General features: G+C 44.1%; 1 protein-coding gene across 8 annotated transcripts in view; it reads left to right on the forward strand.

Annotated features, from left to right (window-relative positions):
* The window catches only part of LOC144683741 (BCL-6 corepressor-like protein 1), a 308,871-nt gene that overhangs the window by 157,430 nt on the left and 128,724 nt on the right, over positions 1-22,717 (forward strand). For 2 of the 8 annotated variants that reach the window (XM_078547081.1, XM_078547080.1), the window contains one exon: positions 14,445-14,496. The exons of the other annotated variants lie outside the window; for them this stretch is intronic. In XM_078547081.1, the coding sequence (XP_078403207.1) occupies positions 14,459-14,496 (38 nt within the window). In that variant the 5' untranslated portion in view covers positions 14,445-14,458. The remainder of the gene's footprint in view (positions 1-14,444; positions 14,497-22,717) is intronic. 8 annotated transcript variants of the gene reach the window in all.

Consider the following 22,717-nt stretch of genomic DNA (forward strand, 5'->3'; position numbering starts at 1 on the left):
GTCACGGTCAGAGGGGATTTGGATTGGCAAGACACCCTTGGAGACAAAAACAAAATATTGCTGATGCTGGAAATCGGAAATAAAAATTGAAAATGCTGGAGAAACCCAGCAGATCTGAGAGCATCTGTGGAGGGAGAAACACACTTAATGTTTCAAGTCCGTATGACTCTTCTTCAGAGCCCTTTGAGATCCCTCATTGGATGCCCACGGGGTGTCTGGTTGATGCTCCTCATCCCTTGGGTGTCCGAGAACTCATCCTTAATTCCTTGAGCAGAAGAGGCACCTGGAGGGAGGTCGAGATGCCCTTACCCCCTCTTACATAGCTACTGCTGGAATGCACCCATGACTAGAGTGATTGAGTGCAAGCCCGAGTGCACATTTGGCAGAAACTGTGCATTCTGATAACCCTGGGTCTTCAAAACAGTTGCCACCCTTCCCATGAAGGCTTGGATGCGCTTGCATGCTGGAGCTACGACATTGGACAGAATGCGATGGACTCCTCCATCCTTCGCTCTGTTGATGACCTCTGACAAACCTGCCTGATATTCCCTTACCTGTCTTTGCATCTGCAACATTCCTTTTAGGGCCGAATGCAGAGTCTCATCATCGGACTTTTCAGGGGCCTAGCCTCCAGCCTTCCTCGGAGTATCAGAGACCTCAGCTGTCACTGACTTTGCCTGCTGTGTACACGTGTCCACAAGGTGATCACCAGATTGTGAACCTGAGCCTGTTCAGGAACTAGCTCCCACCGAGGTGTGTGTATGCTGGTGGAGGGTGCGGTTGAACATGGTGATGGTTCTTCCTGAGATGAGAGGTCTGCTTCCTCATCTGAGGTGGCTTGGGGGCTGGGGCAGCATCATCTGGAGGAAGTCCTTCGTCTTTTCTTGCTGGTGGCCGGATTAGAGAAAAGAGATAATTAGTGATCGACTAGGCAGGCACCTACACAATAGGTCAGTCACAGTCATTGTCTGCGTGTGGCCGATGTATACTGTATGGACCCTCACTGGCTTGTTACGGGAGGCCGATCTCACCTTCCGTGCAGGAACAATCCCTATCTTCTCCGACCAGCTCTGTGGCGTGTTCCTCGTACAGGGAGAGTGTCCTCAACTCTGGGGTCCTCCCTCTGCTCTTTGACCTCTCCCTCCAATATTGGGCAAGCTTGTTCTGGATAAAGACAGATGGACTGACTGTGAGCAATACAGATGAAAGAGCAGTTCAGAAGCATGCATTCTTGCTGTTTGTGCTGAGCCCTACCAGTAAGAGATGAAGATGCAGTTTGTGCAGGATCTGTCATAAGATGGGGATGTTAAAGTGGCTGGCAGACAATCAGTGCTGTTGTACCATCTGCTGGTCGTTTATGACATCCCTGTGGACTTGACTGCCTGATGCTCTTATGCGAGTGTAAGTTTGGAGGGAGGGAAAAGGTTCACTTACCCTGGCAGAGCAGATCAGATCATTCATCTTTTTCCTGCATTGCAGGGCGGTCCTATTTTGGTGGCCACGGGCGCTGACCTCCCAGGCAACCTACTTCCAGGCTGCCACGGTCAGGTTGGTTGACCTCCTGCTCCCATCCATCAGAAAGAGGACCTCCTACTTTTCCAGTATGGCCTGGAGGAGAATCCCCAGAGGGCCCTTGCTGAAGCGTGGAACAGAGGGTTTTGTATGTTTGGACAGCATGCTAATGTTGACTTCAGCCCACACCTGGTTTGCAGTGAGTGAATGTGTGTGTGGCTGCTGTTTAAATATGACACCAAAACCTTCGACCCCATGAGGTAACAGCAGGGCGGACGAATAACTGTCCAAGCCGCCATGAGATTCCACACGCTCCTCAATGCATAATTAATGAGCTGAAAAGCAGAAGATCTGGCGCAAAAAATCCACCCATTGCCGACTTTCACGCCCACCACCCACACATACATTCTCACTCTCATTTTCGCTCTCTCTCTCCCTCCCCCAAACCCTTGCAGAAGCTTCGACTTCACTTGCTGGCATTTTGAACACTGGGTCTGTGGGCCAGAGGTGCCCGATTTAAAACAATTTGCATCGTGGCCAGGAAAGGTTTTTTGGTGGTTGAGAGCAGATGATAGATCTTGGAAACAACATAGAAGAGGTAGAAGCAAAACAAAAGAGTGGTACGGGTTCAGGGATAGGAATGAGGTTTGACTTGGTAAGTAAGAGAAAGGGGGATGCAGGAGAAGGAGCAAATAGGCTCTCTTGTTGATTAAGAAAACTCTGAGCTCTTCACACTTTTTAGAGAGAGTGAGAGGAGAGGTTTAAGGAATCAGTTGGCTGGAAAGAATAGGGATTTGAGCTATTTTTGTTCTTCAGGATGGGCATAGAATAATGAACAATTTTGACAGAGAGGTAAGGCCTGGTGTAGTTTGATATGGTTCATTTGGATCTAGCGTTGGATGGCTAAGCCAGTTATGCTGCAGCTCTTTCGGGTCACAACCAATTAAACTAAATTAACAAAATCAGGGACAAAGTTAAAGGCAGCCCCTTAAAGGAAAACTACCAAAACTAAAAGACAAAATTTGAAGGAAACATACAAACATCAAACCAAAATGTGATCAAAGGAGTCGATAAAACACCCCAGTCCCCATGATGCCACCGAGCATGGAAGGCCTCGATGGTGCCGGTGGACACCGTGTGCTCCTTCTCCAGGGACACCCAGCCGCGAACGTAGCCATGGAAGAGGGGCAGACAGTCGGGTCGGACAACCCCTTGATCACCCGTTGCCTGGACCTGTTAATGGCCAACTTGGCCAAGCCCAGGTGCAGGTTCACAAGGAGGTCCTCCTCCCTCTCTGTGCCGGGTGCCCATAGATCAGGAGCATGGGACTGAAGCGCAAACAAAATAATAGTAAAAGGTTTTTCATAAACAAAAATGGGGCTGCAGCCGACAACGCTCTATATAAGTGTGGTCCACGGACTCCACAAGGCCGCAAAAGACGCAGGCATCTTAGGAGTCTGTGAACCGACACATCCTACAGTTGTATGGAACTGTTGAGTGCAACACCTTCCATCCCAGGTCCCCGATGGAAAATGGGAGGGCACCCGTAGAGGGCCCCCCACTGGGGACCTCCACCGCCAGACAGCAACAAGGCACACCAGGGCATGTCCAGGCGGCGGGCGAGGGCAAGGAAGTGAAGGGTGTGCAGCAGCAGCCCATACAGGAAACCCCTCCGCACCGTGCCAAAGGGCACGGAGAGCATTTCCGGGAGGTGACTCAGGTTGCGGGGCACTGGCTCCCGAGGAAGGGCTTGGGGCCAATGTGGAATTCTGTCCAAACAGGCCAGTTATGCTGCAGGTGCACTTCAGTTTCTGACTCATCAACTTGATGGAGTGAAATTGAAAGTTTAAGCAGTGGAATGAGATGGGAATGGGAGATGGTGGATGTTTTGGTAGAAACAATTAGGCTGCGTTTCCTGAACAGATTTTGACTGTTTCCATTTCGGTTACTTCAAATATCCGAACTTTTCTAAGTACCAACAATGTCACACATTGACCTGAAAGGGGGGAGTATCTGTACTATGATTATTCCATTGACATTTTTAACTGTGCGATATGTACGTACCAAGCAAGGTGCTAGAAAATAATATTTATAAATTGCACAAGTTTCTTCACATTTAGTGATCGAAATCTCCTAACGCTGAGGTCCTTGCATTACCTTTCTTTGCTCTGATGGTACGGTTCGGTATTCGGCTCAGAAATTTACCATGAGTTATCCTTGCAACATTGCCTCTCCTTGCCTCTCTTGAGGTGAGAATTAAACTAAGAAGGTTTGCACTGTTCCAGAATTAATTTTACTTAGGTCTTTATTGGCTAGCAGTATGCGAAGACTTGAAATTCAATCCTGATACATGAAATCAAAGTCTAACCCAATGGGCAAAGGGAAGTGCACAACCCTGAGCCTGGAATATTTAGTCCTACCATTTGAGAGAAGAGAGCATAGTGTCATGTGGTTTGAACTCCTCTATCTGGTAAAAGGATAGTATTCTACTTTCTTGTACTACTGCAGTTCCTTAACAGGAGCACCATATTATAAATTGCTTGTTTGCAACAAGGATTTTAACTTGCTAAAATGAATATAGCACTAAAAACAATTGAAAACTTGTTTATTTATCTGTATTTGTGCTGATCAATACCAATTTGTTCTTCACTAAGGTAACATGATATCCTGCATTTGGCTCCCTGATTAGAGGCGTTGCTGTTGTTGTATCATATTTGTAATCGAGAGAGGTTAGCAGTCTCCAAACTGTGGGGCACGACCCCAAATGCGATCGCAAAGAGAGTGGATGGCGTCGCAAGCTCCCCCACCCCCTCCTCCGACTGCACCCCTCATCCAGGCTCGGGCTGTATCCGGTCCTATCCTTGCTCATCTCTCAGGTCTCTCTCCAAGTCGTGAGGAGAATCCCACCCAGTGCCAATATTGTGAACAACAAGTTCGACATGCGGGTCATTGACTTTCTCCTCCCCCACTTATCCTTCTCCCATTGAACCTGTCTACTGGATCTGATCTCGGCACTGGCGGTCTGGAGCCCAGCGCTTTCTCTTCTTCTTCTCAAGACCATTTCAAAAAGTTGCATGCAAGGGACTCTCTGTCTTGAATTTCTGTTCCTTAGCCCATAACGGAACCTGGTATGCACCAAGAGATAGGAAGGCGGATTACCAAACCGATTGACCTGAAAAAAAAAACTAACCTAAGGAGGAGTCGGTTTTTCTGGTGAGGATCGGGGGTGTGGTTCGGGGGTCAGGGAGGCATTTGTGGGAGAGTACCCTTCCTAAATATTACATGATCTAGTCTGAATGGGGACACAGTTACAGTTTTCCTCCTAGCACCAGTTTCCTCCAGTGGAGTGTGGGGGCATGTACTTTACAAGAATAGCAAGTTTTGATTAAAAATATGTTAGGAAAATGTTAAATTCTTAATAGGCAATAGGTGGTAGGCACAACCGGATTATGTGGTTGGTGAATCAGCTGTACGACTCAGGAGCTGCTGTTACCTCCCTACTGACTGCCACTGGCTGGCTGACCTTTGTGCTTGGTGGGGGAGAGGAGTTGATTACAGTGTCTGTGGGGGTTTTGGAGAGGGAGAGGAGCTTCTTCACTGAGTCTTATGTCACTGAGGAATATGGAGAGCTTGGCTCAAACCTACATGAGTGTATAAAATAATATTTTTACAATTATTTATAATTTAAAAACACAGATTTTTGTATTTATGTGTCTTATGTATACATGTCATACAATGCGCAAACTTTAATAATTCTATACTGAATGTTACAATGCTGCTTTATTTGTTATATATTTGTTGGCGAATAGGGTCATGTTAATTTTCAAGTGTTAAAATGGGGTCACATTGGGAAATAGTTTGGGAAGCGCTACGAAAGGTGATGCACATGATTTCATTCACACCAACCAAATCTGGCAAACTGATTTTAATTTGAATTATGGGTGGTTCTCATCTTTACAGTCAAAAGTAAGAGAAGTTGCTACAATTTTTTAAAACACTTATAACAGTAAGAGGAAGTTCACAGGGTCAGTTATTGTGCTGCAGGATCAAAAACATTGCACTCTGCAACAATCAGCTGTAACATTAGTTAAATAATACAGAATGATCAGTGTTTTAAATCTAAAAGAATGCCATCCTATGATATCATTGACTGTCTGACTTTATTGGCAATCAAAATATTTCTGTTATAATTAGTTATCATAAACCGTAAAATATTTAAAATCAAAGCAAAACCTCGCCACTTAAATACTGACCTACCAGAATTTGTAATAGACTCTACAGGGATTACGTAGGATATATGGTACAGAAACAGGCCATTCAGCCCAGTCAGTCCGTGCCAGTGTTTCTCTCCACTCGAGCTTCCTCCCATCTTTTTTCATCTAAATCCACCATCATAAACATTTATTCCCTTATCCCTCAAATGCTTGTCCAGCTTCCCCTTAAATGCATCCATATTATTTACTTCAACCATTCCCTGTCGTTGAAGTGAAGAAGTTTCTTCTGAATTCACTACTGAATTGCTTGGTGACTATCTTTATTGATGGCCTCTAGTTATGCTGTTCCCACAGGAGGAAAACAAAGGGGAGATGAAAGGGGGTATGACAAAAATTAAGCATTTTGTCTTTGATGTATCATGGTATTGCCTTATTTCCTTCTGCCAAAATGTAAATTGGGTTTGAAAGAATGCTTTTGTCATTCACCCAACTTGTTTTGACTCAAAAGCTGCAGTTCTAAAATAAAAGTGTTTTTTATATATTTGCTTAGGTCATGATCTTGGAGGTTTCACCAAGGTGAGTCCTGATGGTGCTGAAGGTGTTGGAGTTTGGAGGGGGTCACCCTCCTCACCACATTAGCAGGAGACACAAGCACCACTTCAGATCCATCTCTGGTGTCTGCCTTCCCAATTGAAATTTGCTCACCCTTTGGTGGGGTGTGAGAAAAGTTACCATGCACACCCCCACACGCCTGCAACAACTCCACAAGTCTGTTCAGCCCCTACCAAAAAATGACATTTGTTAATAAAAATGCTTCCTCATCAGAGGCTAAAGCCAGTGGGGCCTACATGTGCAATTCTGGAGGTTGGTACACCTCATGTTGTACAGTTGCAATGTCAGGTCTCTTTCCAAGTTCTGGAGTGGGAATATCCATCTGAGGGATTTTTCACCTCTGGCATGTCATTTGTTTTCTAAGGAGTAAATGGAAGTTCACTACAGAAACTCCCAAGACACCGCGGAAGCTCCAAGAAACGGCAAAGAAATGATGTAACTGGGCCTCTGACAGATCCCCAAAGAATTTCGGACCCCTTGGGCTTGAACAGAAGCAGTTAACACTAGTGAAATTAATAACATGTTAGGCTATGTGCGAACAGTTTCCTGGGAGAGGCAGGCTGCACTTAATATACATTAATAATTCAAATAGAACTATACTGGATTTATAACGTTAACTTTGGACCTGTGGGTTTTCCTGACTTCCTGGAACTCACCAGCGAAAGAGGCTGTAGCCCTGTCAGGGAAAAGTGTCAATAAGTACTCAGTGCTCACAGCTTCCTTCTTACCTGCTGTGGGAAAAGGTTTGTTCACAGTACATGTACTGAGAGGTTTCTTCAACACTTTGGAGGGGTCATCCACACCTGGACGTTTAGCACTTTGATTTGTACATCAAGAGCTCTGATCAGCATAGGTGGCATTTATGCAGTTTTAGATCGGATGTCTGATGAGGACCAAGAAGATAAGGAGCAGCATCTGCTATAGCCTTTTGGTCATAGACCCATAGCTGTACAGAAGAGAGTGGAGCAGCGGAAAAGTGCGCCCAGTAGAAGGTCCAACTTGGCACATAGGGCGTACAGACAGAGGAGAAGTTTCCATGACATGTCTGAATACCAGTGTCAAAGAAAGCCCAGGGTGTTGTGTGTAGTGGTGGCAGACATTTGCAACCTGATGGAACAAGACCTGCTGCCAGCTGGACCTAGTGGCCACATTTTACTAGTGGTTGTCAAAGTCATCACTACACAACTTTTTTTGCCCGTGGACCCTTCTCAGGCTCTGCCAGAAACATTTGCAGGATTTTTGCAGTTGGTAGCACAAATACATAAGACAGGTGACTGCTGGCTTATTTGACAGATATATCAATTATATACTTTGCCTTTGATGCCAGTCAGAATGAGCAGATGCTTGGGTTTGCACCTCTGACCAGCTTTCCACAGGTGCAGGGTGTCATTGACTGAACACATGGAGATTAAGGCACACTCGGATCACCCAGGAGTGGTTGTCAACCGCAAAGGCTTCCAATCCATCAATGTGCAGCTGGTGTGCAATCACAAAAAGATCTTTATGCAGGTATGCACAAGATTCCCAGGTAGTTGCCATGTTGCTTTTGCTTGATGGAATTCCACCCTTCTAGATGTGTTCATAACTGGGAGCAGGGTTCCCAGCTGACTGCTCAGAGATAAGGGATACTCACTTTAACATGGCTGTTGACACTTCTTTGAAACCCGAGGAATGTGGCCCAGAAGCAGTACAGTGAATTCATATCACCGCCAGATGTGTCATCGAACAACCTAAGGGCATTTTGAAGATCCGTTTTCAATGCCTAGATAGATCTGAAGGCACACTCTTCAGTATGCACCAGTCTGGATTCCTGACTCTGTTGTGCTCTATGCAACATGGCCCAGCAGTGAGGTTTGGACCTGCAGGAGGACCAAGGTGGAGAATACAGAGCCATTTCAGAAGATGAAGACCAGGAGATGCAAGGTGCAGAGGGTGGTGGACATTGTTGCTCAAGATGCCCTCATTATTTTGAAATTCCCTTGGGTTCCACCATTGTTGCCATCTGAAAGCCTCATGAACCTTATGCAAAAGCCATTTTTGCTGCCCCCTCCCCTTTCAATACCACGAACACAAAGCAGTCCTGCAAACAACCAGGCAATCCTTTCACATCCTCCTTTTAGTCGCTATCAATTCAGTTCTTCCTCATTGGCATCAAACAACTCAAGAGGTCACTTGCTAACCACTAGCCAAGTATGGGTAATACTGGAATGTAGTTCAAAATAATGTTTATTCATTTGATGCACATCAATGACACTTAAGAGCAAGAAATGTGTGAAAGTGAAGGTCCTGGTCAGAAAATTGTGGGGCAGCAGAAGCCATCCATTGCCCCATGTCTATGTGTGATGTTCTATGAATAGAAATGTAAGGCAAAAAGGGTTGTCAATCATTCAGATTACGGTGTTCTCATTCACTCTCTGTGTGCTTACATTTTTACCATATCAATGACTACTGGTAAGTTTTGGTAGAGAAAATGGCTCTCCGCGAATGCTTGCTGCCATGTATGTTGTGGCTATGACTCCATGGTAGCATGCTGTGGTCTGCAACCACTGACACCCTACTGGTTTGTCCCTTCTTAGTCGCACTGTTATGCTGTGACAGTGTGCAGCTGTGAGAGACCTGGTCAAGGGTCAATAATGTGGGCACATGTTGATAGATGGGTGGCAAGAGGGCAAGCAGATGGGATAATGAGCGTGGCAGTGTTCATCGTTCATCCACCCACTGAGTCTTGGCAGCTAACTGCATAATTTTTGTACCAGGTAGTGGTGGCAAGATGATGCCATCTCCATGGTTGTCTTCTGAATCCACTCCATCCTTTCAGTGGTTCAGTAGAGTACTTTGATTAGGCAGCAACAGCGACATTTCTCCCATAAGGCAAGTCCATGATGGGCCATCCATTCCAGGGTCAGCTAACAGTTGGACAACATTTACAGCTTGGACACTCAGCTGGCAAGGCAATGATGTCTCTTCCAAGGCATGGGAACTTCACCATTGATGACCTGGCTCTCAAATGAGCCTTTTCTGAAGACCCACTTTTTAAATGCACCTGAGTCACCCAACCCACACTGGGCCTGCCTCCGACCCCTCGCTACTTTCGGGTTTACACAAACCCCTCCAAACCCACCCCCCCACCACCACCACCACCAAAACCGGCAGGCATTTTTTAGAGGTAGTGTTCATGGAGCTGGGAATTTTCCCACCTCAGTGTACCCGACCTGGGAGCAAAGAATCTGTGCCCCTGTGGTCCTATCTGATTTACATTGGCACTTAACAGCATACTTTTTTGTTATATTCTATCTTTTGGTGGGCACATAGTTAAGCCTGTAAGATTTGGAAATTTAAAATGGTCGGAATGGCAATTTTTTTTTCTTCCAAACAGATCAACAGTGTGATTGTTTTTCAGCACTCTGATTATCCCCTTGCATGCTGTCCCATGACTTGTTATTGCTAAAAGCTTCACAGGAAAATTCATAGTGTACTGTTAATTTCTTATCTTTTTCCTGTCTCTTATCCCCCATCCCTCTACTTTCTATTTAGTCAATCTGAAAGTAATATTTAAAGTTTCTTCGCAGTGAAGGAAGGCTTCCGGCCCCCATGCCTCTTCCAGCAGAACCCAGCTGACAAAGCCCTCGACCTGACAAGGCCCCCAACCTCTGTGGCCCCTGATCCTTTTCTAACAAAGAATGCTGACCTGCACACACACCGTGCCCCACACTAGACTGCAGCTCCAAAGACTGCAGCCATCCCTGACACTCCACCCAACTGGTGGCTCACGTGTGAGCCCTGATGGCCAGCACCAACTGCGGGACGAGCCAACCTATACCCAACACCCCTGCAAGCCCTCCCTGCCTACCCCATGGAACACATCACAAACAATTCCAAAGTATATTACTAATTCTCCCTGTTGATGAGGAATGTAAACTGTTTATACTGATCTCTTAGTGATAAATATCACATTAACATTGGAATCATTATAATATAAAAATTAAATGTACTTATTTGTCTTCCTCTTTTTATATATAGTGTCAAATTCTCTAGTTAAGATGTGAGAATTGCCTCCATGTCTGTGCGAGGAAGGAAAACCCATACATCACAGAAAAAAATCCAGGTTACCTTTTGGCAACCCTGCCTGAAAATGTGTTCCATGGAGGGGACCAGGTGCCACCAGGCCAGCCCTCCCCACAGCCGACAAGCCTTCAACATTGATCAGCCTTACCCACATATGAACTACCAGGCAGGCAAGGCGTCAGCAACAGCCACAACCTGCAGAACTGCAACTCAACACGAGGTGCTGCCCGCACACATGTCAACACTTCCTACTTAAAAAAAAAACCAAGAAACGCAAAAATTAAGGACTGCCACCAAGCCCGACTTCTCCTTTTTGACACAAAGGGCCAAAAGCACTCCCCATCCCCTCCACACCAAGGGCCCATGATTTTTATCATATATATTGATCTATAATACTCAAATTTTAATAATTATATACTGAATGTTACTATGCTGCTTTATTGCTGTTGTATTTTTGTTGACATCTGGGGTCATGCTGATTTTCAGCTGATAAAATGGGGTCACATTGGAAAATAGTTTGGGAAGCATTGTTCTAAACATTGCCTGAATCCCAGAACTCCAAGTAATGAAAATGTAATTTGGGTGGTCACTATAAAATTATGGCCCTAGTAATGCTTTAAAATTTAAAATTTACTGGTCTATTATTTTCATTATGGGTAGTAACTTACATCTGATTCTATTTGTACTGACATCTTTTCCTCAAGTATTTTCAGTTTTTATTTTTTACGTAGTAAAGCTAAGAATTTGTTTCAAACTATTTCCTCTCAACTGCCCCATTCATGAGTTGTGATGATTAAATTCTTAAGTGATTAAGAGAGAAGATTTGCAGGGCTACACAGAAGGGATGGGGCAGTGGGACTAACTGAATTGCTCGTACGTAGAGTCCGTGCAGACATGACAGGCCAAATGGCCTCCTTCTGTGCTGTTGCCATTTCATGATTCTAGGTGCTGGTTGAATATTTACTAAGTGTAATAGTTGGTTGTTGAAATTTTATTTTCAGCCTAAATTATTGAAAATCCTGGTATTTTATGTTTGGCTTCAATTGTTAAAGTGCAAAAAAAATGATGGAAATTGGTTGGAGCAATGTGGAGTGGTACTTCATGGCTTTAGGGGATGGAGCCAGACCAGTCTGATTTCTATTTGTTGGAGAGGGCCTTTGCGAGGACTGATCCCTGTCTGAGCCCATTGTTGGTTATGTGTGGGCGATTGATTTGACCTCCAAAGTACACACAAGTCGGTTGCTGATTATGGAGTTGATTGGTTGTAGGGTATTCACACAGCAAATGATTTTGGAAAGTTTCAGCAGTGTGCCTGAGCACCACACTGTGTCTGTCATAGGCACAGGATAAGTCAACAAAGGCGGTTCCTGTCTTCAGATCTTTCTGGAAACTGGCCTCAATGTGTGAGGAATTGTGGCCTATGTCGAAACCTGCCTGTTGTTTGGTGGGGAGAGGGGGGTTTTAGGTGGGGGTGGAGGGGGTGTTTAGGTGGGGGGCGTTTAGGTGGGGAGGACATCAGTGCTTCCAGGATGGGACTCAGCCTGTTTAGCATGAGGCTTTCCAGGACCTTTTGTTATTGAGAGCAAGGCGGTGAGGCAGTAGCTGCTTGGGTCATCTAGTGGCTTCCCTGTCTTGACAATGCCCTCTATCTTGGATTGGCGCCAGATGTTTAGAATAATGCCTAGTCTTTGAATGTTAATAAATAGCTTTTCTAGCCACTTCCTTCCCTGTGATCCAATGTTCTTCAGAAATTCTGGGTAAATCCCACCAACTCCTGCTGCTTTTCCTGACTTGGTTACTATCAGGCACTGTCCACTTTCTCTCGTGTGTAAGGACTTGAGAAGTTTGTCTGTTCTGGGACTGTTTTGAGGGACTGCATCAGGCCTATTTTTACCGCTTATCTTCCTAGCTGACTGGTACCTTTTGAGTCTGTTAGGAGTTGTGAAGCGATGGCATCAGCGTTGACTCTGGTTCGCTTGTGTGGTTGTTGCTCGGTTACTCTCAGGCAGTGTAGGAGTTTCCGCGCCTTTCAGCTTGAGTGCGTGAAATCGATATACTCTGCTGTTTCCCACTATCTTGTGAGGTGTACTTCATCAGGGACTTGAGTGCTTTTGCCACATCGGGGTCTTCATTTTCCCTGTATTTTTCCAGGAGCTGTTCACTTTCTGGGACCCAGCAGGGGATGAAAGTTTACCTGAAGGCACGAGGAACAAATATGGTGGCTGCCAGTTTGGGAAGTCGAGTGACTAGTCTAGAAGTTGTAGTTTTTGGGGAAGGGTGAGATCCAGTTAATTGTGGATGTTAATCAGCATATGTATCAGTGACTTCCCTCCACAATGTCACGGCTCTTCGCATATGCTGACAATTTGGCCCTGGCCTTCCAGGCTAAAGAACTCCAGGACATTGAGAAAACACTCATTAAACATCCATGTTTTCTTGAAGCCTAGTTCAGAAAGTGGAGACTTTGACCAAATGCTGCCATGACTATTGTTTCAGCCTCCCATCTAAACAACTTGAAGGCCAGGAAAGAACTTCATGTCCAGTTCTGTGACTGTCCACGCACACATGACCTAATGCCAAAATACCTTGGCATCATTCTTGACTGTTTACTGACCTACTGGCAATACCAGCAGAACACCAGAGCCAAGGTCAAGATGAGAGTGAATCTCATATGAAAACTGGTCAGTACCACTCAGGGCAGCAGAGCCAATACCCTACACACCGCTTTACTCTCCCTAGTCCACCCAACAACAGAGTTGCTCAACCTGGCTCAGGAGCCGCCAAACAAACAGAATTGTTATGGTGTAGAAGGAGGCCATTTGGCCCATCATGATTGCACTAGCTCTCTAGGCATTTTAACTTGGTGCCAATCTCCTGCCTTTTCCCCGTAACCCTGCATATTGTCTCTATTTAAATAATCATCCAATGCCCCCTTGAATGCCTCAAATGAACCTGCCTCCACTACGCTTCCAGGCAGTGCACTCCAATCCCTAACTACTTGCTGTGTGAAAAAGCTTTTTCTCACTTCGCATTTGCTTCTTTTGCAAAACACTTTAAAACTCTGCCCTCTGGATCTCTGATTCATTTACGAGCGGGAACAGTTTCTCCCAACTACTCTGTACAGACCCCTCATGATTTTGAAAACTTCTGTCACGTCCCCTCTTAACCTTCTCCTCTCCAAGGAAAACAATCCTAACTTCTCCATTCTTTCATGGAGATATCCAGCTTCGGGAAGTCATGAAGATTATTTTTGGAATGTTGAGGACAACAGAGCTCAGTTGCTTCCTGTGCAAGCACATACAGATGTTTGCAGGGAAAACATCCTCATCAAAGAACACCATCAGCTGATTGCTAGCAAAGTACTCTCATCGAGACAGGACCTCAAAAACGAAACCCTATGTGCCTGTCTGAAATCCCGTAGCCCCTACTGAAACACACTGTACACCCTACAAACTGATGACAGCCGCACCTCGATGGCGCACCTCCTGCTTGACTTTACACATCGCCAACTACAACCTGGTAACTAACCCAGGTGGTGATGTCCCATGGAAAATCTGGACAACCCTCAGCTCAATGAGGACAGACCAGCGAAGATGTGGCCACCTGTTCCCCAGGTGGAACAGCTCAAATTGTGGCTGTGGCCATCCAAGTCTGACCATCAACCACATACTGAACTCCTGCTGTCCTGAGAGATTCATTCCAGGTGGTATCTCAACCATTCACACTGCGTCAACTGAAGCTGTTTAGTGGATTGTTAACCTTGATACCGAACTATAACTGCTTCTCCACCCATATGAAATATATATCGTCTACTTTCTGTACAAAAGTAGACGTTTGAAGTTCATCTTGGTTTCTGTAAAAAGCAACAGATCATAAAAATGAGCAGTGATTGGGCTAGTTTTTTCGTGTACTGTAATTATCATGTTTCTAAGCCCTAGATGCAATAGATGTTTTAAGTTTGAGGTTTTGATGTTATTTAAAGCTGTCAAGTCAACTGAGGTTTGTAACTAACTCACACGACATTATTCTTTCTTTCCACAGGGGAACTATTTTGCATGGAAAACGCCTTAATAGTTACTTCCCATAGCATAAGGTGAAACATAATTTTATTTATGAATAATGAGCTAAATCTAATATAGGTTATGATATAGCTTTTCTGAGAATTTATACATTTAGTAATCCTCAATGTGTGTGTGTATATGTGCACGCATGTCTGATTTTTAAATCCTGAGGGCATCAACTTACAGGAGTACATCATTTTAAAAGGAAGAATTTGGTTCCGTCATCACTCTCTTGGGTAAAGACAATGTTTGGAGTAGTACTAGGTCAGAGAGGTCAGAAGGGTCCAAATTTGAAACCCAGTTTGAGCTGACTTAGGTTATCTTCAACTATGACAATAGTTTTGACATAATCATTGATTTTGGCCCCATTGGCTGACAGGAAAAATAACCACTCAGGGCTTCAGTTTTTTGATTACAATCCAACATGGCCTGCTAGAAAATATGTATTTATGGATCTTGGATAAGGACAGGTTTGGATGTCTCTTATATTTAAATAATCTGTTGACACTTTGTTTAGGCATGATTACAACATTCTCTGGTACCTTTCCCAATACTTCTAGATTATGCTTAAGCCTTCAATAGGAGAAGGGAAGAAAATTGAGGCAAATAAACTGGACAATTTTCACACACCATGAAAATTAAGTAAATTATTAAAGATAATTTGTCATGAAGTTAATAGCACAAGCTATTTTTCTGGTTTACATAAATTGAATGTTTGTAGCAAACATTATCAATGAAAGATGGACAGTTTTTAAACTTCATACCTTCTCCAATTCTTCTGTTGCTGTCATGATTATTTGAAATATATTTATTGCTTAATTAATATGTCAAATTTCTTGATGCAGAAGCTGCTTCTTTTTCTATCCTACAGTTCCAATGCTATGAAATTCTGAATTATTTTAATGAAATTATGTTATACTAGTTTCAAAAGGTTGAAACTGGAGTTTTCAGAAATGTGGAAAGTTTCAAATATTTCTGTTGCTTTGTGTTTTCTATAACTGCAATTTTTCAGAACCTGTTCGCTGTCTCCAATTTTCATTCTGTCCATTAGTATAAATTATGTTGGAAGATATTTGGAATCATCATACCTTCTGGTTTTTAAGGTTGTAGAAAGTATGTGATAGTGGACAACCATGCAAAATAAGCAATACCTGTTCTCTTGCTGACTAGGTAACTCATGATGAGTGGTTGACCATTACGTAGAGAAAAAAATATATATATATATGGAAAAAAATTAGTTTTTCTCTATAATCATGGAAAATCAGTTTATTTTGTTTTAATTATTTTTGCCATTGTGATGTCCCACCAGTTGCATTAAAGGTAAAGACTTGTCAGTACAATACTTTGCATTGAGGGAAGGATTGGGCTTAGCTTGTGGACTTCCCACACACACATTGATTCCCTTTTTGATTATCTAGTTGAATGGCGGAGCAGGCTCAAGGGGCTGAATGGCCTAATCCTGCTCCTATGTTACTTTACTAAGAGGTGTGGTGAACTTTCTATTGGAAAGCAGAAATTTTTGTGAAGTACTTTTGCTTTAATAATGAAGATATAAAGTTAGGCTCGTTTCTGAGGAAAACTGGCTCTGCCTCGTTCATTGGATGGATGACTGCCATAAACCTACAGACATTCTGTACAGTGAAATGGCCTCTGGGTCATGACCTCCTGGGCATCAAAACTCTGCTAAAAGGACACCTATAAGTGAGAAATGAAGATGGCAGACATTGACACTGACAACTGGGAGACAGTTGCTGATGACTGTCACCTCCTGGAGGCTGACTGGAAGGACATTAGAAGAGGCAAGCGGAAATGAAAAGCTTGCTTGGTCGAGAAGAGAGCTGCGAGAAAACAGGCCAGTGAATTGTGCACCTTCTCTGCACACTGTCTTCCTCTACAGCAAATGCAGCAGAGACTGCCAGAGTGGGGCTCCTGAGCCAACCAGGCGATGCTTAACAGAGTTGACCACCACAGTACAAGTGATCATCTTAGGAAACAGAATGCTGCCACCATGCGTGGGGTGGAATTTACTGCTGACCGTGGGAGAGGGGTGGTGGGGGCAAACGTTGAATCCTGCGGGCGGCACTGGATTCTCCACCAGGATAAAAGGCCCAAATTATCCCAGCAGAGGGAAGGAAGCGGGACAGCAATATTGACACCAGATGGTGGGAAGGTAATTTTAATAGCTTTGCATCTCATTGTAACTCATTAACATGGAACATTTTTGCAATTAAAAGATACCTTTGGAATTAAGTGTGAGGTGCACAGGGATCACAGGGCTTTAGTTTCCTGGCTGTTTAGAGCTGACAGTGAACAGCTGAGTCAGTCTATGAGGGCAACATGAACCACTTGGAGCTGCTTGCCACAACGTGGGCATTTTTTCAAAGAGGGTGGAGGAGGCTTTGAATCATTGCAGGGGAGGTTTCGGTAACTGTGGGCGGTTGAGGGTGATCTCTGGGATGTCAAGAGTGATGCCGGAGAGGATAAGAACAGATTTAACTGGCTGCAGGAGCTTGGTGTCTGGAAGAGGTGCTTTGACCACAAGTACAAGATGATGCTTGAGAACCAGTGGAGGACATATCCTTGCCAGGGTCTTGACATCTGTAGAGCTCTTGGAGCCAACATTGGTCTCGTCCACCCCGCCCAGTGATCCTGGAGCTCTGGGTTGAGGAGGAGTGGAAGAAGGAGGCTGGAACTGGGTCCAGATGTACAAATGGCAGAAGGCCACCAAGGAGCACAGCTTACAGCTGGTCCAAATGCTGAGGACAGTCGAGAGGGAGCCAATCAGGCGCCAGTCAGAAAAAGATCATTGCTGCATCCCAGAGTATACAGGTCTCACCTCCGCTATCTCCAAATGTGTGAGAGACAATGCCATCATTGGTTGCAGATGTCTTGGGAGACCGTCACTGACCTGTATGCTCAGCTGCATGATGACCTGTAATGCTTGGGACTCTGAGGGAATCCAATGGCTGTGGTCTTGAAAGTGATGGCAGCATTAAAATTCAGTGCCAGCGACTCCTTCCAGGGCTCTACTGGGAAGGTGTGGTATCTCTCTGGCAGTTGTTCATCACTGCATCAAAGATGTGACAAATGCCCAGTGTAATGGGGCTGAAGACTTTGTGTGGTACAGGATGAACCCTGAAAGCCAGGCTGAAAGATCTGTGGGCTTAGGGGCCATTGCAGGCTTCCCACAAGTGCAGGGTACACACATGTGGCAATCAGAGCTCCCTGGGACCACCTGCATCATTCATCAACAGAAAAGGCTTCCACTCTAATAATGTGCAATTGGTGCGAGACCACACAAAATGTTTCCTCCAAGTGTGTGTTTGGTTCCCTGGGAGCTCTCATGGTGCTTATATTTATGCCGCTCCCAGGTGCTACAGCTCTTTGAGCACCTGCACGTCTGTACAGATGGATTCTGGGTGACGGGTTATCTGCTCAAGACCTGGCTGATGACACCAGTGAGACACCCTCGAACTCATGCCGAGGAGCATTATAATGATTGCTATCAATCAACAAGGGCGACAATTGAGGAGACAATCAGTTTGTTGAAAATGAGGTTCTGCTGCCTGGGCTGCTTTGGCGGAGCTCTCTGATATGCGCCTCAGAGAGACCCTTGGATTATCATGAGCTGTTGTGCATTGCAGAACCTTGCAATGTTGCAACAGAGGGTAGAAGCCTTGCGACTACTGACCTGGAGGAGCCAGACTCCTCATCTAACAAGGAGGATGGGAAGGATGGAGCAGAGCAGGCAGGCCAGCAGGTTAAGATTGCTGCACCAGTTGGGAGGTCAGTGGAAAGATGCATGAGGGAGGCCTGTGCATCCCTCATTCACACCAGACTATAGCAGGCATGTTGTCTTTGACAAGCCCTGTGCATTAGCACCCACCGGACCTTTGCATTTCTTCCCAAGAGCAACTCACCATTGTCCATCAACAAGTCAGTCCACGCTTGTCACCCTAATCATGGAGAGCTTCACTTTCACGCATACATGCTTGTTACTTTATTCTGCAGGATCGCACTACTAACCAGGTCACGACAATATGACCATCCAACACGTGAATAAAGTAAACAAGACTATTTGATCACACACTAACATTTACTATTACATAAAGTTTGAACACCCGTGCTACCCTGATGCGCTTTCTCGTATACTTATGATTGCTACAACGTGGTGTGACCCCGACGTCTGCAGCTGGGTGGAAGCAGGCTGCTGAGTGCAATGCCCTGTTGTCTGAGATGACCTTGGCAGCTGTTCTTAAGACCATAAGATGTGGGAGCAGAAGTAGGCCTTTTGGCCCATCGAGTCTGCTCTGTCATTCAATGAGATCATAGCTGATCTGCTAATCCTCAACTCATTTCCTGCCTTCCCCCATAACCCTTGATTCCCTTACTGATTAAAAATCTGTCTATCTCAGCCTTGAATATACTTAACGACCCAGCCTCTACAGCCCTCTGCGGTAAAGAATTCCACATATTGACTACCCTCTGAGAGAAGAAATTCCTCCTCCTCTCTGTCTTAAATGGGCGTCCCCTTACTCTGAGATTATGCTCTCTGGTCCTAGACTCTACCACAAGGGGAATCACCTCTCAGCATCTACCCTGTCAAGCCCCCTAAGAATCTTATATGTTTCAATAAGGTCGTCTCTCATTCCTCTAAACTCCAATGAGTACAGGCTCAACCTCTCTTCACAAGAAAATCCCTCCATACCCGGAATGAACCTAGTGAACCTTCCCTGGACTGCCTCCTATGCCAGTATATCTTTCCTTACATAAGGGGACCAAAACTGTTCACAGCATTTTAGCTGTGGTCTAACTAGTGTCTTGTATAGTTTTAGCAAGACTTTCCTATTTTTATACTCCATTCCCTTTGAAATAAAGGCCGACATTCCATTTACCTTCCCTGCTACCTGTTGAATTTGAAAGATGTAATGGTGCACCCTCTGAGGTTTCAGCATCCTCCTCCTCAGAAGTTAACTGCAGGGTCACAGACAATGGAGCAGGCTGTGCCTACAGAATCCGAAGACCTGCATTGGAGAATACAAAGGATTAGGTTCACGTTATTCACAATCCTTCTGTCCAGCCCTCTTTGATGCCCATCTTTTCTGCCTAGTGGTTGACACCAAACTCGGGGCTTCCTCACTCTCTTCTCTCTGCACCCCTGCTTCACCGTCCACAATTGCCCAGCAGCTCTGTTCTCCCACCAGTTCCACCACCACCTCCTCCGTAGGTGTGTACGTCCTAGTGTCGGGCAATCCTTCACCTGTCTTTGCCCGTTCTCTGTTATGTGCCCATTCCCTGTTATGCCATTTCCTCCTGCTGACAGAAGGGTAGAATAAGTCTTCACATATTGGACAATTAACCTCTTATGAGCATTCCCCTGACAGATACTGAGGCCCCCGGTTGTCCTGTCTACGCTCCCACTCTCTCGGCACTTGTACAACGATGGAAGTACGAACTTGTAACTTCTTGTCCACATGCATCTAAGCCTCATGATACATCTGCTGCTGGGGCCCTACTTCTTTCATCGCTTGTCCACTCCCTCCCCTCACTTCAGACATATTACTTCTTAACCTCATGAGAACCATGTTTTTCTAATATCATCATACTCAACTTGGTAGCAATCAGGTGTACCTGTGGACCTCACAGCTTCTAACCTCTGCTGCAATCTCTGTCCAGGACATTCAAACCTGAAGTCTGAAGGTTTTTCTGATGAGGTTGGGTTTCATTGGCAGCGAAGAAGTCTGGAGGTCTGTTCGGGAGTTGGATTCCTAAAAGCCTCTGCAATACTGAAACTGCTGTCTTGTCGATACTGCAGGCACATCCACTGCTGCTTAAAAATAGCGCCTGGACCTCTGACCCCATCAAATTTTGGCAGATTTGGACGCTACACACCCCTGCCATATAATTGCCTAGGCCCCACCTCTCCACTGCATTTATTGGCTGGCTGCCACGTAATCACAGTTGATCACCCGTTCCCTCCACTAGCGGAAATGCTACCAACTTCCAGGTCTGCCGCCAGGACCCGCACTGGAACAACTAAATTCTGCCCATGAAGTCTGTTTCTTGCAAAGGAAAAATACTGCAGAAGCTGGAAATCTGAAAGAAAATACTCAACCAATCTGGAAGCACCTATGGAGAGAGAAGCAGAATTAACGTTTCGGGTCATTTGTTCTGATGAAAGGTCTTTGACGTGAAACTTTAACTCTGTTTCTCCCTCTGCAGATGCTGCCTGAGCTACTGAGTATTTTCAGCAGCTTCTGTTTTTATTTTAGGCCTGTTTTTTGCTTTCCTTCAAAGTTCAACCTGCTATTCTATCATATAAGTTTAGTGACTGTTAATCTTTGTTTCCAGGATCCCTGCAGTGTTTGTTCATTAAAAGATTACATCCAATCTTCCCTATCTGGTGATTGTGATGGAAAGGAAAGGCTATTGAATTAATTTATCTTGTAATTTGAGGTGGCATTTTGTGGTTGATTGGTAGCTCCATAAATGAGTGAGTAGCATGTTGGAACCATCCTGTGGCAGAAGTAAACAAGAGTTCTGTCTCGCTTTAAATTGTAAAATATATTTTCATACAAAATTTTAGATAGGCCAATATATTATTAAATTAAGATGAAACCCTGTTAGTTACAGTCTGAAAATAATTTCAGTATCTTTGTTTAAAGGATGTGAGACAAATATGCAAATACTGCCCGGGGATTGGCATTAATTTTAAGAAAAGTGGCCTAACTTGGTTAATGAGGCTAGTTCTAGTAAGAATTTAGTCAGATCAAGTTTGTTTGGCTAGTACCTTAGGTTGTTGAAATGTAGTCAACTTTTTACTTTGGAAGTAATTACAACTTGCTTTTTATTCAGCCTGGACTTCATTGTGGCAATCAGCTAGAGTGATCGAAATGTAATATTCTAATTATCTGCCTGTTGGGGAAGAAACTGAGTCTTCAAAGAAACCTATCTAGCGTGATAGGGTTGCTTTGATCTGAAATGTCTAAAGCCAGCTTGGATTGTATGACATTGGTTTTCTCTATGTTGTAGTTTACAATAGAGAGACAGGAGTAGAAATGTGTTAATTTTTCAGACGCAATTAAAGATTTCTGAAAAGGACTCCTAACATTTTAAATATTTTATTATTTTGGAAATGCTTTAAAGTAGAATTGCAAATTATCTGTTTTTCTTTTGCTTCTGTATAATAAGGCCCTAATTGATAGTAAACCATAACATCTTTCAAAAAGCACAGGAGGAGAGCAATCCTTGCATGCTCCAGTACAAAGTATTTCAGTAAAAGAGTATTTGTTAATCTTATGGCATATTAACTCCTTTTCATGCCACCATAAAGGTTTAAGGTCAGAGGGGATGTGGTGTCTGCCTGTTTAAAAACTACAATTTAATATGCTCACAATTAGAGTTGGGAGCAATTCTAATTATAGAGTTAGTATAAATTTATAATATAAGAAATATGGTAACATTGAATATGTAGTAGAAATTGTAGCAGAAAATGCTGGAAACATTAAGCACTTAAACAGCATCTGCAGAGAAGAGATATAGTTTAAAGTGTAGACCCTTCGCCATGATAGACATTGCAGATGAAAAACATTAAAAAGGAAAAGAACAAATGGAAGGGAGGGGATAAAACACATACAGACTGTAATGACAGTGCACTCTATACCCTGCATGTTGACTTGATTTTACTTTCTACTCCCAGATTCCTAGGCAACTTGAGCATTTATGCTTTGCCACTTTTTTCTGCTTTTATTTCTACCTGCCTTGACTACCACCCCCAAACTGCTTCAACTATTCATATGTGCTCTGTGCCTTGTAAATTTCTCCCAAATATACTTTATATTGTCTCATGTTAATATTACTTTTGCTTTTAACCATCTCCTGTTTACCACTGAGGATTTTATAGGTCATCCTATTCCTTCTCTTATGTAATAGTCCTTATTTGGTTTTTTTTCCCTTTGATCGATTACTTTTTAATGTGATAAAAGCAAAAAACTGCGGATGCTGGAAATCCAAAATAAAAATAAAAATACCTGGAAAAACTCAGCAGGCCTGACAGCATCTGCGGAGAGGAACACAGTTAACGTTTCGAGTCTGTACGACTCTTCAACAAAACTAAGGAATTTTTCCTTTAGTTCTGTTGAAGAGTCATATGGACTCGAAACGTTAACTGTGTTCCTCTCCGCAGATGCTGTCAGACCTGCTGAGTTTTTCCATTTATTTTTATTTTTACTTTTGTTTTCCTTTTTAATGTGA

Source organism: Cetorhinus maximus, chromosome 8 (assembly GCF_964194155.1).
Source record: "Cetorhinus maximus chromosome 8, sCetMax3.hap1.1, whole genome shotgun sequence".
Taxonomy (NCBI): domain Eukaryota; kingdom Metazoa; phylum Chordata; class Chondrichthyes; order Lamniformes; family Cetorhinidae; genus Cetorhinus; species Cetorhinus maximus.